The sequence below is a fragment of the Ylistrum balloti genome, unplaced genomic scaffold (genome assembly GCF_031769215.1).
Source record: "Ylistrum balloti isolate Yb309-2 unplaced genomic scaffold, AGI_CSIRO_Ybal_v1 Utg370504, whole genome shotgun sequence".
NCBI classification, from domain to species: Eukaryota; Metazoa; Mollusca; class Bivalvia; order Pectinida; family Pectinidae; genus Ylistrum; species Ylistrum balloti.
In genome coordinates, this window is record NW_026782326.1 from 816,994 (window position 1) to 834,254 (window position 17,261).

The 17,261-nt window shown below is 37.4% G+C and overlaps 1 protein-coding gene across 1 annotated transcript in view; it reads right to left on the bottom strand.

Moving 5' to 3' along the window:
- LOC132555562 (uncharacterized) overlaps positions 1-17,261 on the bottom strand; it is a 49,131-nt gene extending 31,870 nt beyond the window's left edge. Inside the window, exons 1-19 of the mRNA XM_060219911.1 lie at positions 17,159-17,261; positions 15,907-16,064; positions 14,964-15,168; positions 14,415-14,557; positions 13,912-14,050; positions 13,343-13,485; positions 12,239-12,376; positions 11,734-11,910; positions 10,465-10,625; positions 9,931-10,059; positions 8,934-9,032; positions 8,546-8,729; positions 7,796-7,955; positions 7,058-7,185; positions 6,780-6,906; positions 5,990-6,081; positions 1,249-1,413; positions 854-976; positions 526-660 (exon numbers count right to left, since the gene is read on the bottom strand). Coding sequence (XP_060075894.1) covers positions 526-660; positions 854-976; positions 1,249-1,413; positions 5,990-6,081; positions 6,780-6,906; positions 7,058-7,185; positions 7,796-7,955; positions 8,546-8,729; positions 8,934-9,032; positions 9,931-10,059; positions 10,465-10,625; positions 11,734-11,910; positions 12,239-12,376; positions 13,343-13,485; positions 13,912-14,050; positions 14,415-14,557; positions 14,964-15,168; positions 15,907-16,064; positions 17,159-17,261 — 2,709 coding nt within the window. The remainder of the gene's footprint in view (positions 1-525; positions 661-853; positions 977-1,248; positions 1,414-5,989; positions 6,082-6,779; positions 6,907-7,057; positions 7,186-7,795; positions 7,956-8,545; positions 8,730-8,933; positions 9,033-9,930; positions 10,060-10,464; positions 10,626-11,733; positions 11,911-12,238; positions 12,377-13,342; positions 13,486-13,911; positions 14,051-14,414; positions 14,558-14,963; positions 15,169-15,906; positions 16,065-17,158) is intronic.

A 17,261-nucleotide genomic window follows, 5' to 3' on the forward strand; every position in this document is an offset into this window, starting at 1 on the left:
CAAACTTTTTCATTGCTGTAGGTCAAAGTTTCAAATGTAGTTAAGTGACCAACTTTTGATATTCAACACACCACATTACCAGGATGAACAAATGCATCCAGCATGAAGTTCCAGTGATAAGTAGTGTAAGAAATAGAGACTGGACAAGGTAGCTGCAGGATGGAAGGACAGACAAACAACTGAATCAAATTATGACATACTACTAGTTAACCATAACTTGCACCAGAGGACAAGAAGAGTACATGCATACTGAACAATTTTCTAATGTCAAATATGTTTATAGGTAGTTGATGATTTTTCCTATGGCATCGAAACAGATATGACTGGATGGGATAATCTTTTTATTTTTAAAAAGGACATACACCTAAGCATAGTTAACATAAATTTTTGATTTCAGTATTTTAGCTCAGTTCATGCCAAGTAGAAAATTATCTTATGGAACAAAACATTCAAGATAATGTAAATGTCTCAGATAGACTTGGTCCAGTGCAGGTTTTCCCCTGATAATTTAAGCATGTGACATACCTGAGTGGCCCTGCTAGGGTGTCTCTCCACCCACATGCGGGGAACATGAATTTCAGACAGACTGACCAGCAAAATAAATCCATCATCCAGTCTGGCATTCTTTGGAAGCTCCACCACAGCCTTTGTTGCTGTTTTCTATAAAATAGCGAACAAAACAAAACGAAGGTTTCACAATTACATCTAGTACATGGTATTCTTATAGCTTAACCGGGGTAGACAAAATTGCTTGGTTTAGTCAATTTATAACGAAAAAAAATAGTAGCCATAACTATAAAAGTATCTATAATAACACCTGCAAAACACCTGATAAAAAATAAGTATAACATACCTTATATTTAACTTGATGTGTAGGGGACATCACACTGCGAATATCAAAAGGCATCTCCACAGAAACCTGCAGTGATAGGGATGATCTGTCACCATCCTGGATCCTCAGCATGTCAAGGTCAAACTTTTGAGTAAAAGAAACAGTATCAATAGTTTTGAAACCTTGAGTTAATAAAACTTATCTCAGACTGAAGTACTCATGCCAAAATCAAAGCCCAGGTCTTGTCTGTAATAGACTAATAGCTAAACCATATATCAATAAAATAAGTGTTGGGGATATACAGGTATCATTTAATACATACATGCTAAAATTCATGAAAAGTGACTTAAAATGTAAGATGCAGAATTAAGACAAGAAACTATAATAATGTGTAACCAGACAAGGCAATGACTTACCTGAGTTGCCTGTGCCAGTGCTGTGTCCTTGACCCAGGGAGCAACTGAGGAAGGCACTCTGAAAGCAATACTTTCCCCCTCTACCTGCAGTTCTGTGATGTAGGTAATCTTGATCAGTACATCAGATTTTGGTGGCAGGTTACCAACACTGACTGTAAAAACATCCTGTTGGACAAAAAGTCAATGTCATGAAGACAAGGAGTCAATTTACTGCAGGCAAGAACTCAATCTACTGAAGACAAGGAGTCATTCTACTGAAGGCAAGAACTCAATCTACTGAAGACAAGGAGTCATTCTACTGAAGACAAGGAGTCATTCTAGTGAAGACAAGGAGTCATTCTACTGAAGACAAGGAGTCAATTTACTGCAGGCAAGAACTCAATCTACTGAAGACAAGGAGTCATTCTACTGCAGGCAAGAACTCAATCTACTGAAGACAAGGAGTCATTCTACTGCAGGCAAGAACTCAATCTACTGAAGACAAGGAGTCATTCTACTGCAGGCAAGAACTCAATCTACTGAAGACAAGGAGTCATTCCACTGCAGGCAAGAACTCAATCTACTGAAGACAAGGAGTCATTCTACTGAAGACAAGGAGTCATTCTAGTGAAGACAAGGAGTCATTCTACTGAAGACAAGGAGGCAATCTACTGAAGACAAGGAGTCATTCTACTGAAGACAAGGAGGCAATCTACTGAAGACAAGGAGTCATTCTACTGCAGGCAAGAACTCAATCTACTGAAGACAAGGAGTCATTCCACTGCAGGCAAGAACTCAATCTACTGAAGACAAGGAGTCATTCTACTGCAGGCAAGAACTCAATCTACTGAAGACAAGGAGTCATTCTACTGCAGGCAAGAAATCAATCTACTGAAGACAAGGAGTCATTCTACTGAAGACAAGGAGTCATTCTACTGCAGGCAAGAACTCAATCTACTGAAGACAAGGAGTCATTCCACTGCAGGCAAGAACTCAATCTACTGAAGACAAGGAGTCAATCTACTGAAGACAAGGAGTCATTCTACTGCAGGCAAGAACTCAATCTCATGAAGACAAGGAGTCATTCTACTGCAGGCAAGAACTCAATCTCATGAAGACAAGGAGTCATTCTACTGCAGGCAAGAACTCAATCTACTGAAGACAAGGAGTCATTCTACTGCAGGCAAAAACTCAATCTACTGAAGACAAGGAGTCATTCTACTGAAGACAAGGAGTCATTCTAGTGAAGACAAGGAGTCATTCTACTGAAGACAAGGAGGCAATCTACTGAAGACAAGGAGTCATTCTACTGAAGACAAGGAGGCAATCTACTGAAGACAAGGAGTCATTCTACTGCAGGCAAGAACTCAATCTACTGAAGACAAGGAGTCATTCCACTGCAATAAAGAACTCAATCTACTGAAGACAAGGAGTCATTCTACTGAAGACAAGGAGTCATTCTACTGCAGGCAAGACCTCAATCTACTGCAGGCAAGGAGTCATTCTACTGAAGACAAGGAGTCATTCTACTGCAGGCAAGGAGTCATTCTACTGCAGGCAAGAACTCAATCTACTGAAGACAAGGAGTCATTCTACTGCAGGCAAGAACTCAATCTACTGAAGACAAGGAGTCATTCTACTGAAGACAAGGAGTCATTCTAGTGAAGACAAGGAGTCATTCTACTGAAGACAAGGAGTCATTCTACTGCAGGCAAGAACTCAGTCTACTGAAGACAAGGAGTCATTCTACTGCAGGCAAGAACTCAATCTACTGAAGACAAGGAGTCATTCTACTGCAGGCAAGAACTCAATCTACTGAAGACAAGGAGTCATTCTACTGAAGACAAGGAGTCATTCTACTGAAGACAAGGAGTCATTCTACTGCAGGCAAGAACTCAATCTACTGAAGACAAGGAGTCATTCCACTGCAGGCAAGAACTCAATCTACTGAAGACAAGGAGTCATTCTACTGAAGACAAGGAGTCATTCTACTGCAGGCAAGAACTCAATCTACTGCAGGCAAGGAGTCATTCTACTGAAGACAAGGAGTCATTCTACTGCAGGCAAGAACTCAATCTACTGAAGACAAGGAGTCATTCTACTGAAGACAATGAGTCATTCTACTGAAGACAAGGAGTCATTCTAGTGAAGACAAGGAGGCATTCTACTGAAGACAAGGAGGCAATCTACTGAAGACAAGGAGTCATTCTACTGAAGACAAGGAGTCATTCTAGTGAAGACAAGGAGGCAATCTACTGAAGACAAGGAGTCATTCTACTGCAGGCAAGAACTCAATCTACTGCAGACAAGGAGTCAATCTACTGAAGACAAGGAGTCATTCTACTGCAGGCAAGAACACAATCTACTGAAGACAAGGAGTCATTCTACTGCAGGCAAGAACTCAATCTACTGAAGACAAGGAGTCATTCTACTGCAGGCAAGAACTCAATCTACTGAAGACAAGGAGTCATTCTACTGCAGGCAAGAACTCAATCTACTGAAGACAAGGAGTCATTCTACTGCAGGCAAGAACTCAATCTACTGCAGGCAAGGAGTCATTCTACTGAAGACAAGGAGTCATTCTACTGCAGGCAAGAACTCAATCTACTGAAGACAAGGAGTCATTCTACTGAAGACAATGAGTCATTCTACTGAAGACAAGGAGTCATTCTAGTGAAGACAAGGAGTCATTCTACTGAAGACAAGGAGGCAATCTACTGAAGACAAGGAGTCATTCTACTGCAGGCAAGAACACAATCTACTGAAGACAAGGAGTCATTCTACTGCAGGCAAGAACTCAATCTACTGAAGACAAGGAGTCATTCTACTGCAGGCAAGAACTCAATCTACTGAAGACAAGGAGTCATTCTACTGCAGGCAAGAACTCAATCTACTGAAGACAAGGAGTCATTCTACTGCAGGCAAGAACTCAATCTACTGAAGACAAGGAGTCATTCTACTGCAGGCAAGAACTCAATCTACTGAAGACAAGGAGTCATTCTACTGCAGACAAGAACTCAATCTACTGAAGACAAGGAGTCATTCTACTGAAGACAAGGAGGCAATCTACTGCAGGCAAGAACTCAATCTACTGAAGACAAGGAGTCATTCTACTGCAGGCAAGAACTCAATCTACTGAAGACAAGGAGTCATTCTACTGAAGACAAGGAGTCATTCTAATGAAGACAAGGAGTCATTCTACTGAAGACAAGGAGGCAATCTACTGAAGACAAGGAGTCAATCTATTGCAGGCAAGAACTCAATCTACTGAAGACAAGGAGTCATTCTACTGAAGACAAGGAGTCATTCTACTGCAGGCAAGACCTCAATCTACTGCAGGCAAGGAGTCATTCTACTGAAGACAAGGAGTCATTCTACTGCAGGCAAGGAGTCATTCTACTGCAGGCAAGAACTCAATCTACTGAAGACAAGGAGTCATTCTACTGCAGGCAAGAACTCAATCTACTGAAGACAAAGAGTCATTCTACTGAAGACAAGGAGTCATTCTAGTGAAGACAAGGAGTCATTCTACTGAAGACAAGGAGTCATTCTACTGCAGGCAAGAACTCAGTCTACTGAAGACAAGGAGTCATTCTACTGCAGGCAAGAACTCAATCTACTGAAGACAAGGAGTCATTCCACTGCAGGCAAGAACTCAATCTACTGAAGACAAGGAGTCAATCTACTGAAGACAAGGAGTCATTCTACTGCAGGCAAGAACTCAATCTACTGAAGACAAGGAGTCATTCTACTGAAGACAAGGAGTCATTCTAGTGAAGACAAGGAGTCATTCTACTGAAGACAAGGAGGCAATCTACTGAAGACAAGGAGTCAATCTACTGCAGGCAAGAACTCAATCTACTGAAGACAAGGAGTCATTCTACTGAAGACAAGGAGTCATTCTAGTGAAGACAAGGAGTCATTCTACTGAAGACAAGGAGTCAATCTACTGAAGACAAGGAGTCATTCTACTGAAGACAAGGAGTCAATCTACTGAAGATATGGAGTACTGAAAACAATGAGTCAGCATAATAAAAGATGAAGTACAACCTATTGAGGACAAAAAACAGCCAACTGAAAGATCTCTACTTTAAGCTAAACAGAGATTATAGAGTATAGAATTTAACTTCTACTTATTGGTTCTATATAAGATTGATGCTTTCCCTACTCTTTCTTCTATACACAGTTTTATCCATGATTTTTTAGGATATTGAGTCCTGTTTTTTCCTCTAGAATCAGCTCAAATTTTGATATCCCACTATATCTCTTACTATTAAGACCAACCTAAAGTTCGGAAATGGTGTTCTGAACTTGCCTTAAACAATCCTACAAAAATCACAGCCTCAGAGTATAACTATTGAATGAAGCATGTGATTACATAGTTCAACCAGAGAAATGTTAATACTAATTTTGGGAAGCATCCGTCAACTACTTTCAGGCTAAATGGACGTATGTCAATATTTTCCCATAGTCTGGTCTCAAAACTGAACTGCCAATAAAAAAGTGTTATAAAGGAATATTCCATGTATTTGATTCTGTTTTCTTTTCTTTTTGCAATTGTATCATAATTGGAATCTACATCACACCTCAAAATATCTCATTGTACACAAGAAACAAGTCACAAATTTTTCATTGTCAAGTCATGATAATCTATCAACCTGTTGAATGTGAAGCAGAACATTTTCTTTTTCTTTCACTGTCAAGCTCCTCTTGCTGAGAAAACAGCTGGATCAATCAACTTAAATGTGATATATCAACTTACTGGCTCTTCCTCGTCCATGAGGTAAGCACCATGTCCTTTACTGATAGCTTCTTTGTACTCCTTGTGGGCGGCCTTCTTCTCTTTAACCTCACCTGACAATAGATTTACCAATGTATAGCCATAGTCAAATGGTACCTCAAATAAAATTTCTCATTTGTGACATATCATATTTATTCTGTTGGATACCACCAGCCCCTGATGACAGTTGATTGCTCTGATTTTGGAAAGAACTCTTTTTCACCTCAAAATCGACCTATTCAGGCATGTATCATAACTATTCTGATTATACAATATGTGAGTCCTGCAGATGAACATTCTCATGACAATAAAAAAACCAACATTTCTTTGCAATGGTATAGAGCAAAATTAGACATGACTGGGCTTATCACAAGGCAAGAGCTTTTTGCTAGATAACTGTGGTAAAACATGCTGTCATGAATGACATAATGTTGTAAAGCCATGAATAATTACAAACAATTCTCTACTTTTCAAAGCGTTGTGTCCAAATTACAATTTGACTAATATATATACACATATGGACAAAAAGGTTGAGGATAAATCCTTACTTTGTTATAAAAGTAACAAATTTTGCCAACTGGAACCCATTTAATTCTTTATCCATTTACATGCGAAAAACATATGAATTTAATTAGTTATGGTCAAGGTAAATATCTGTTTAATGACACAAATCAATAAATCATTTTCAATGAGATACATGTATTAGAAAGCAAGTGTTTAACTTCTGTAAGAAAACCATTTTATTTACAAACAAACCCAATAGTGATCTCACCAACAATGTGTTTTCCATTGATGAATGCTTCAAAGCCACAAACGACTGCTGTGTCGTCCAGGGGGAAGATGTACTTGGCTTCTATTGCTGAATCATTGTCGTTTCTATATTTCTGGAGCACGACCACCTACAGACAAAGTTTCTCTGGTCAGTATATTCCGTTACCTAATGTTACAGATGACACACATATCATAAAGAGACAATATAATGTAGATCACAGTAAAACAATTAGTTTTAAGTATCTCATCTAACTCTCTTGTAAATTCTACAACACTGACCTTGGCGACCATGTCCAGCATTCTGGCCCTGACATGGACACTCTTCAGAGGTACAGACTTTTTACCACCTATCAAGCCACCTGTGACTTTTTGGAGTGGATCTGGAATGCCTTTCACATCTGACAGGTCTAAAAAAAATTATCAACAAAAAACATATATAACAATGAAAATGAGAAAATTAATATCATTAAAATCTTTTCAAGTTGTTTGTAGACTTAACAGGTTCTTCCTTAAAGAAAGCCATTATTTTTACTTGTTCTCGAGAAATTTTAATTAAACGTAAATCTTCAGCATAGTTATATTAAATGATAATAGTCTCCCTTACTATCAGGATATAGTGTACAACTTCCATTCTGCATGTTTTTCCTTTGTATGTAATGGAACATATTGAAGATATTAGACAATGAAGCTAGTTCCTACTATTGTGAACTGATCTAGTAGACATCCATTTACAGTCTGGAAACTTTCTTTTGAACAGATTTTCTTAAGTATTACAGTGCGTAGTACTAATTAGTCAGCAAATTGCAGGCAAAGTAACGAATCATCTTATAATTGCATTATGTGAAGTTTCAGTCTGGTATCTGCAAAAATGGAGATGTTAGGTTAAAGTTGGGTTGAATTTTGAGTTTGTTGTTAAACAGTGACACAACCTTTCCTTCCTGAAATAGGTACATGACACACTGTACCTGATGTCCACAATGACAATAATACAGACCAGCAAAGTTAAGAAATGCTTACCAACATTAGCGAGGTTTTGAGAGAGATGGTCATCTTCTGTATCTTTGTCACATTGTAGCGTAAGGGAGGGAAAAGACAGCACAGGATCCTCAGGGAGACAAAACTCCACTACATATCGTATCCTCTGCTGCCGTGGGCTGTACACCACATATTCATTGTCCTGATCAAGAACAAAGTGCCAGAAATTTAAGGACAATATTTCAACAAAACTGCAGGTAAACAAACAAAGGCAAAACATTTAAAAATACTGTCAAATATTAATAAACAGGTTCCTGGGAAAATCTAAAATAAAAGCTAACTCTGACACATACTTTAATAATTGAAGCTTCAAACTGCTCCTGGTTGAAGCATTAAGGTAAAATATTCAAGGTCATATAATGGAGGTCAAAGGTCACATGACATCAATGCATAGTACAATGTTATCAACAAACTATAAAGATAGATAAATCAATGACTATAAGATTGTTTCCATTTATAGTTGTGACAGACTGGATCAGGGCTGTGACTGCTGATCTTATTTTCATTCTACTTTACTTTATCAGATACCATGGAGGATCCTCTAAACATGTGCAGGTGCATCAAAATGTTTTCACCTAAAATGGTAACATTTAAAATGTAACAGAACCATTTTGTCCTTGTAAATGAATAGATCTTTGGGGCAGGGCAAAGCAACTGAGGAACAAAGATGGTCAAAGGTAATTCATCTAACCAAGACTGAGAGTCCATTTATGACAAACAAAGCCTGCTAACCTCAAAATGACTGTTGATCTCTGATGACCTTTTAACCCCATGGGTGCTATGGTAACCATTGGGAGGTGCTGTGAGGGAGGAGTCCGTAGTTGTATAGGGACACTGTCGTCCCAGTGCCACATCACAGACCAGGAGGAGGCGACATCCGTACACAGAACTTGGAGCTGAATACTTGATACATTTGCTGGAAACAGAATACTACATTGATAAAACTGATTAAAGGAGCACAGGCCTTAAAAATACAAGGTTAAGAAGATTCTAGATTTGACACATATCAAAATTCATCACAAAAATTACTCCAAATTTTATCTTTATGGCTGGGATTCTTCTTAAAAGAAATTGATTTATTTATTTCTTAAAACCAATTTATAATTGATTTTTTTTTTACCTTGCAGAATCAGAAAAATAGATTCCATGTCCCAGCAAGCCTCTGTCTGTCCGGGTCACTCCGTAGGAGCTTTCCACGAAGTTGGGTTTCAATAAACCACTGGATATTAACAAAAATAATAATAATAAATAAAATCAAAACCGCATTTTTATTCTACAATCAAGAATAAAATTGTAGAAATGTAAAACTATCCACATTGAATGATAAAATAAGACATACCATCAACTACATCAACTTAGCTTTTGCCAGAATTATCATCATCAGACATAAGGTTAGAAGTTGTAGACAATGGGAAATACCTGGGTGTTCTCATTAACAAGAACCTACATAAGGATGTAACATGGAGCAAACACATACATAAAGAAGACAGAAAGGTCAAAAACAAAGCTTTGCTTCATCCCAAGGAACATCTATTTGTACAACCGCCAAGTCTAGGACACCATGTACTGTATCCATGTTAGACTGACCTTGGTGTAAGTTGCACCCGTTTGGGATTCCAACCAAGCTGCAATCACTGTCGAGCTTGAAAAAATTCAGTGTAGGGCTGCTTGCTGTGTTTTTATTAACACTAGGACACTAGAATGTGCGACAGCCATACTCAAACAACAAAGATGGGTATCACTTGACGAGCAAAGCTACGACTCACTATATGATATGAGATCAAGAACTAACTTGTTATTGTGGACACAAACCAGTAGTATCAGGCAGGAGACACAAGAACACAGAAAAACTGAAACTGTGACAGGAAAAATACAACAAAGAATCATATCATTACTCAGTATTCCCAAGACCTGCCAAGGAATGAAACAGACTCCCAGGAAAGGCAGCATCAACAGTCATGCTGAAGGAGTTTCCGTCAATCTTGATGGCCTAGTCCGGTCAAAATGCAACTGTTAGACCAATGCCATCAGTGTATAGAGTATCAACCTTTTAACTGTTTCCATTATATATTCCCTTTGAGAGTACAACTTTATCAATGGAAGGAAACAGAACTCACCGGGACATGATGCCAAGGAAGTTATGTGTAGAGGAAGCATGCATCAGTGATGTCACATTTCCAATATCAGACTGAAATTCCAGCTCCTCCAGAAAGCGACTAACGCTGTAGATGTTCCTCACCTCAACACTGTGGAGACAAGACTAATTCAGTACTAAAAAGACACATCCATTAAACAGGTCTTTCCTGACATATACAGGAGAGAAGCAGTGAGAATTGTTTCTGTATGAATCGCATTGTGGAAAAATATTTTGTAATTCTGTCACAAATACATGGCTTGAAATACACTGTTACAGTGGTACTTGTTAAAATCAATACTTTCAGATGCAAGTTATCAAATTGCATAAGTCAAACAGAACGAGGAGCAAAGAAAATTTGGTCACACAATGTAAAATTTTAACTACTGTAATCATCTGGCATTAAACAACTGCTCTGTAATTATCATCTCTGTGTACATAATAAGCATTGCTTTGTCACCTTAAAGTGCCCTAGAATGATTTTCATTGTCCTTGCTTCATTCAAGAACCACCTTACCTTTCTGATGTCTCTGTCACCATTTCTGATATGTGTTGAAATTCCTTTGATGCTTTGTCGAGGCAGGTCACATGACATCGAAGAGCTCTATATTTTGCATAGGTTGTTGCCTCACTGGACCAGTCTGTGGCCTCACTCACGCCCAAGATGTCATTTACAAGCTGGGGACAAAGAAAAAATTCCACCTTTTATGTGTGTATAAGACTGCAAAATGGAGAAGAATATGTCAGCGTCAATCTCAGACAAAGGCTTAAACAGAATTTATTGAAATCATCACTTGTGTACTGATTTTGTTCAGGATATGACTTCTTTCCCTTTTCCAGCAGCCCAATTGCACCAAGAAGGGCCAAACCCTTTTCCCCACAACAATGCATATCTACAGTAGAGGCCTATGATAGCATCAGAATTTCAAGCTCAGATGAAGATTGGAAGTGTATGGTTTGAACCCTACCTGGAACAGATTTGTGTTTCTCAGGAAACTGATAAACAAAGTCCATCCAGGAAAATAAGATCACAAGTTCCTGGACGGACTGTGATCTCAGTTTCCTGGACGGACTGTGATCACAGTTTCCTGGACGGACTGTGATCACAGTTTCCTGGACGGACTGTGATCACAGTTTCCTGGACGGACTGTGATCTCAGTTTCCTGGACGGACAGTGATCTCAGTTTCCTGGACGGACTGTGATCTCAGTTTCCTGGATGGACTGTGACCTCAGTTTCCTGGATGGACTGTGATCTCAGTTTCCTGGACGGACAGTGATCTCAGTTTCCTGGACGGACAGTGATCTCAGTTTCCTGGATAGACTGTGATCTCAGTTTCCTGGAAGGACAGTGATCTCAGTTTCCTGGACGGACTGTGATCTCAGTTTCCTGGATGGACTGTTATCTCAGTTTCCTGGACGGACTGTTATCTCAGTTTCCTGGATGGACTGTGACCTCAGTTTCCTGGACGGACTGTGATCACAGTTTCCTGGACGGACTGTGATCACAGTTTCCTGGATGGACTGTGATCCCAGTTTCCTGGATAGGTAGTCACCAGGTCCTTAAAAGACAGCCTGTCTCAAATGACTCTGGCTGTTGGGGAGGCAATAAACCCCCACAGACAAGCAAAGAAAAACATTCTGTCAACCTAGATGTTCAGAGAAACCATTGTTCAGAAGACAGTTATATAGATTTATCATGGAAACTCATTATAATGTCACGTTGATCCTAATTGTACATCAACACATTAGTCTCTGTGTGACAATAGGTACACAATTATCACTCACCTGACACAGGTCCTGTTTAGTAGAGATATCCTTAAGTGACATTGTATCTTTTTTGAATCCGTCTTTATGTGGCATGGCAGTGTAGAATTCCTCCAGCAAATCACTGATTACAGTGTTGTCTGCTGCTTCTGTTACAGCTGTCTTAAGTTGTGATAGTACAGCCTCTGCTTCATCAACCTGACATAGTATATTATAGATTTATTTAGCTTTATTATTATTAGTTTACCAAACTACATTAAAAATCATAGCAAATTGATTTTTTCATAGAATTAGTTGATATACACATTTGCTTTGATCTTTGAATTTCAAAGTTGGTGTTTATCATTACATTTTTTCAAATGAAAATTATGGGTACATCAAGGCACAGGAAATCTGTGTTGATTGGGTCACAGTGACCTACGTACAAGTTTGCTGCTGACCTTTTGTCATTGACTAAGGTTTACTAAAGATTTTATGCTGTTTATTTAAATCTATTAATCAAGATATGATTTAACAAACACATTACCTTGTCCTGTTTGATGTGCTGGAGTTTCATATCCAGTTGCATCTCTGCCTCATGACTTGCCTCTGCCCACACCAGTTCCACCAGCTGTCCGACATCTGGACTGACTTCCGCTGTCAGGATACACAACTCGCCCAAAAGCTGTGACAAATACATTTATTTATAAAGTACACACACCTTTGGTGCAGAAAACATCCTGTCATTTATGAGGTACCACACTGAATGTTTTTATACTCTTTTCTTTCTAAATAATTCTATTTCATTCATGAACATCAGCAATGTTTTAGTCAATGGTAAGTTAACATGGAGATTTTAGCAACTGGTTAGTTACCATAGAGATATCTTCTTGTTATAGTTTGTATAGAGAAATCTTAGTTACTTGTTACAGTTACCATAGATACATCTTAGCTACTTCTTAGTTACAACAGAGATATTTTATCTACTTTTTATAGTTATCATATATATATCTAGGTTACTGGTTATAGTTACCATAGATACATCTTAGCTACTTCTTAGTTACAACAGAGATATTTTATCTACTTTTTATAGTTATCATATATATATCTAGGTTACTGGTTATAGTTACCATAGATACATATTAGCTACTTCTTAGTTACAACAGAGATATTTCATCTTCTTTTTATAGTTATCATATATATATCTAGGTTACTGGTTATAGTTACCATAGATACATCTTAGCTACTTCTTAGTTACAACAGAGATATTTCATCTTTTTTTTATAGTTATCACATAGATATCTAGGTTACTGGTTATAGTTACTATAGATATATCGTACAGTTAAGTATTGAAATTTTATCCATGTCTAAAATGTCAAAGATCAAGGACTGGTGTTATTTCATAAACCAATATGATTTGTCCATTGTTTGTAACATGATAAGTAGCAAAAGAAAAACTTCAGAGTAGCAGCATATATACACGTACATGTCAATATTCATCAGAAAAGATATCAGTTGTGTGGTAAAAAATAATATCATGAACCATCATGTAAATGAATTACTAAACAGTTTTGAAGCAAAAAGAAATGTTCACAAGTATATGCTTCATGTATGAATTAAGATAAAATTTTTATGATGACATTGTCCCTACCATTCTGAGTTTGGTAGATCCCAAGGCACTGTTGGCAAGCACAGGGTTATCCCATGTTGACATGTTGTAGGGATGGGAGGTATATCGTTGGTACAACTGCTCATATCCACTGATGACTTCATTGGAAGTGTGCATGTACCAGGCTACAGGGGTGTCTTTGTTGTCACCAGTCTGTAAAAGTGTAAAACACTGATATATATATATATGTAAACAATACCCTATACATTAATATACTCATTCTTTTGTGATAGATTTTTTTCAAATTAAATGAAAAAATACTGTTACCATTATGAACACCAATGGTGAGCTAATTGTAATTTCTGTTTTGATTAAATATTACATAATTTCAACTTGTATACAATGCTGTTTCCTAATGATGTCTGTATAATGATTGCCGTCTTCAGCTTCATAACTACATAATGTAGAAAATATCATAAAACATATATATGTATCAGTTCTTTTGGTACTGCAAGTGATTCTAGCATAATGTAATTGATGGTAGATGAACTGGCCATTCTATTTCATTTTGAAAGACTGTTAAATGTAACTACAGCCATTATCATCAAAACCAGTGGGCCGAGACCCATCAGTGTTGACTAACCATACCAATTCATCTGTCAGTGATCCGGTCTGGGAGTACAGCCTGAAGGGAAGATGAACATCACATTGACTTGCATGTATCTCCAGGATCTGGACAGTGTCTTTGGACTGTAAAAACAGAACCCATGAAACAATTAATAACTTGACAACATCAGACACTGTCTCTCTAAGGTACAAATACACATGGTCATTGTATGATTACAGTGTTGCTGATCCCCATCCAACTTCATCATCATTACAGTGGATTTCAACTTGTGATTATCCTTCCAGTATCTAAATACAGCATTGATATCAACTTTCATCAGTTCATAATTTAGATAAATTATCAAACTTTAACCTTTAACAAACTTTAAGTCTGTTATGCAAAAATATATATCTTAATAGTTTTCTAAAGCTCTCATATTGTGCCATGCAGACTTGGAAATACAAAACAAAATTATGTAAAAACGATAACATGACACAGTTGACCTACCTTAAGCACCACCCATTTGGCTACTACATATTCTTGCTCATTGTACTCGGGACTATCAGGGTCCCCAAGGGGCCAGCACTCTGTACTGTTCAGGTTCAGATGTATCTTCTTTTTCTTCTTTTTTACCATTCCCTGATGCACAGCTGTTAATTCCAAACCAAATTACAAATGTAAACAATCAAAATTAAAGTTATAGCGATGCCAGAGTACAAAAAAAATACAAAATAGCTAGATAACATGTCATTTAATCTGCCTAAGGGAGCTAGGTAAGAACAGAAGTAAACTGACAAATTCAATTGTCAGATACCACAATGTTCATCAATACTACCATCTAAAAACAACTGAAATTAATAAAGGTAAAAAAAAGGAATACAATCTAAATATTTACCAGGAACATATTTTGTTTAATTTAGATATCTAACCATAAAGTTGTCATCATTTCAATGGAATTTGCTTTTGAAAATGAAAGAAATGATGAAATATTTGTATGCAAAGCAGTAAACTAACTGATGAGATCTATGTGATAACTAACATAAAGAATTAAATTACTTGTACTCAAGATTTTTCCTTTCTGAAAATTCTTGCCATCCATTGCCTCCCCAGCAAGGTAAGGGCTCATGGCGAGTTTCTGTTGCTGCTGCAGACTATCATCAATGAACTCTGCCCTTAGCACTGGCACTCCATTGCGTCTTGCCTGACGAACTTTGTAAGTAGTCTTCTCTAACATGTCATTAAACAGAATCAAGCAGGATATCTGAAAATCAAATACAAAAGGCCAATGTGAAAGGCTTAGAATTATGTTGAACACATAGAAAACTGTTGCAACCCTGGTGAAATACTAGCCACCATATACGGTACCACTAGGCTAGTGAGAAAGCCTCTTTAATTCAATCAGTTAAGCATCAGAATAGTAAGCCAGAGGTCCAGGTCTTTGTAGGGTTTTAAGAATAATACTGACCATTACTATCATAAGCATTGCTGTAACCCCTGGAAACTCAGGGATGAGTTATTTTCTGGAGGAGAAGTATATATGTAACCCTGGTAAAAAACTGATCACAATATACCACTCGGCTAAAGAGAACTTCTCTTTAGCTCAACTAATTCAGCAGCTAACCTATAAACCAAAGGCCCTGGGTTTAAATCTTAAAGAAGGCATTGGATTAAATAATGACCACTGTAACACAATGTAGATTAAAACATTCTGACGTTTGAAAAAAGTATCCCAGCCTGATAACAATATGTTATATACTACAATATGTAGTTGATTACGCCAATAACAATACAAATACTTTTGATTTCTTTAAAAAAAATCATATATGCATCTTTATTATAGTACAGGTAATTTTGCCTCTAGGACACAACAGTAACTAAATGCATGAAAATTTCAGATCACTTAACCGTGTGTTTTGTTTCTTATAACAGATGAGGCGCCTTTTCACCCATCAACACAGATACCATTCTAATCCCACATCTGTAGAATCTAATACTCTACCTTCTTTGTGATGATATAAGACACAGTGCCACCATTGTCCGTGATTTTCTTTCGCCACCTGGCTTTTTCCTTGAAGGGCATTGTAGAGTTGAACTCCAGCACAACAGTCAGACGTCTGAATATTTTGGAATTCATGGTTTTCTTCTCTGAAAGATTTTCTGGTTTGTAAACAATGAAAAGAAAATCACTAGACAATAAATACATGTGTCCATCTACAATGTTCATATTAATATATGTAACTGTGAAATTTTAACATTTGAAATACAAACAGGGGAAAAGTTACAAATTCATTGTGTCCATTGCATTGTGTAATTCAACTTAAATAAGAATGCAATGCACCTCACATTGTAATAAGAAAGCTAAATGTAATAATTCTAACATTAAGCATTTCAATGAGTGATTCATTAAGACACGGTTAAAAATTTCTTGGTATGACATAATTTAAATATTTTGAAACTGACTTTTATGAAAAGATGTTGGGCTTGTAACCTTACCTGGTATGAGTATCATCAATATACACACCTAGTAATTATTAATGCTTTACAATTTCATCACTGATTCATTACAAATAATAATGAGAGTTCACTTGACACTCTCCGTTTTTCTCTTTGCTGCCTGCTAACTACACTGATATTTTTATCTGTATCAATATCCATATTATTTGCTTCACACCACTTTTTCAAATTAGAAATATCATTTTGATGACAAGATTCAATAACAGCACTGTTTTTGTCTGCTATAGGTATTGTTGTGTAGAAGAAGAGGGAAATACGTATTCCCATCAAATGCCCTGACCAAGAATCGAACCTGCGTCTTGGCATGATAATCGACCGGCTCTACCAACTGAGCCAAAGAAGCGTGCTCCATCAGCTGAGTGACAGAGACCGGATTTTACACTATTGTATATCTAAACCACAGCGACCTGCTCCTTTTACTTGTAAAATACCATTTCCATACGATAGAAACATTAGTGGCACAAATTTAGGCCCGATGAGCTAAAAACAAATGGAATCGAAACTGAGAGAACAAGAATCGACATGTTCAAATTTGCATATGAACAGGAAAAACTGTTGAAACCGAAAGTTGTTAATTTTATCTTGGACTCGTGCAAGTAGCCGTGCAAGTACTCGTGCAAGTACTATGCTAAAACATGATATACATATTATGTAATTCATCAATAAATTAATGAATGAAATGAACTCTTTACATCCATTTCAACAATAACGTCTGACCTACGTCTATCTACATGTACCTTGCACTTCACATTTGGGAGGGCCGGTTTCTCTTCTGAAGTAACTCTCCGTCCACGTCGGCCACGAAACCCGGGACAAATTGCTCTTTTCAAAGGTTGTCAT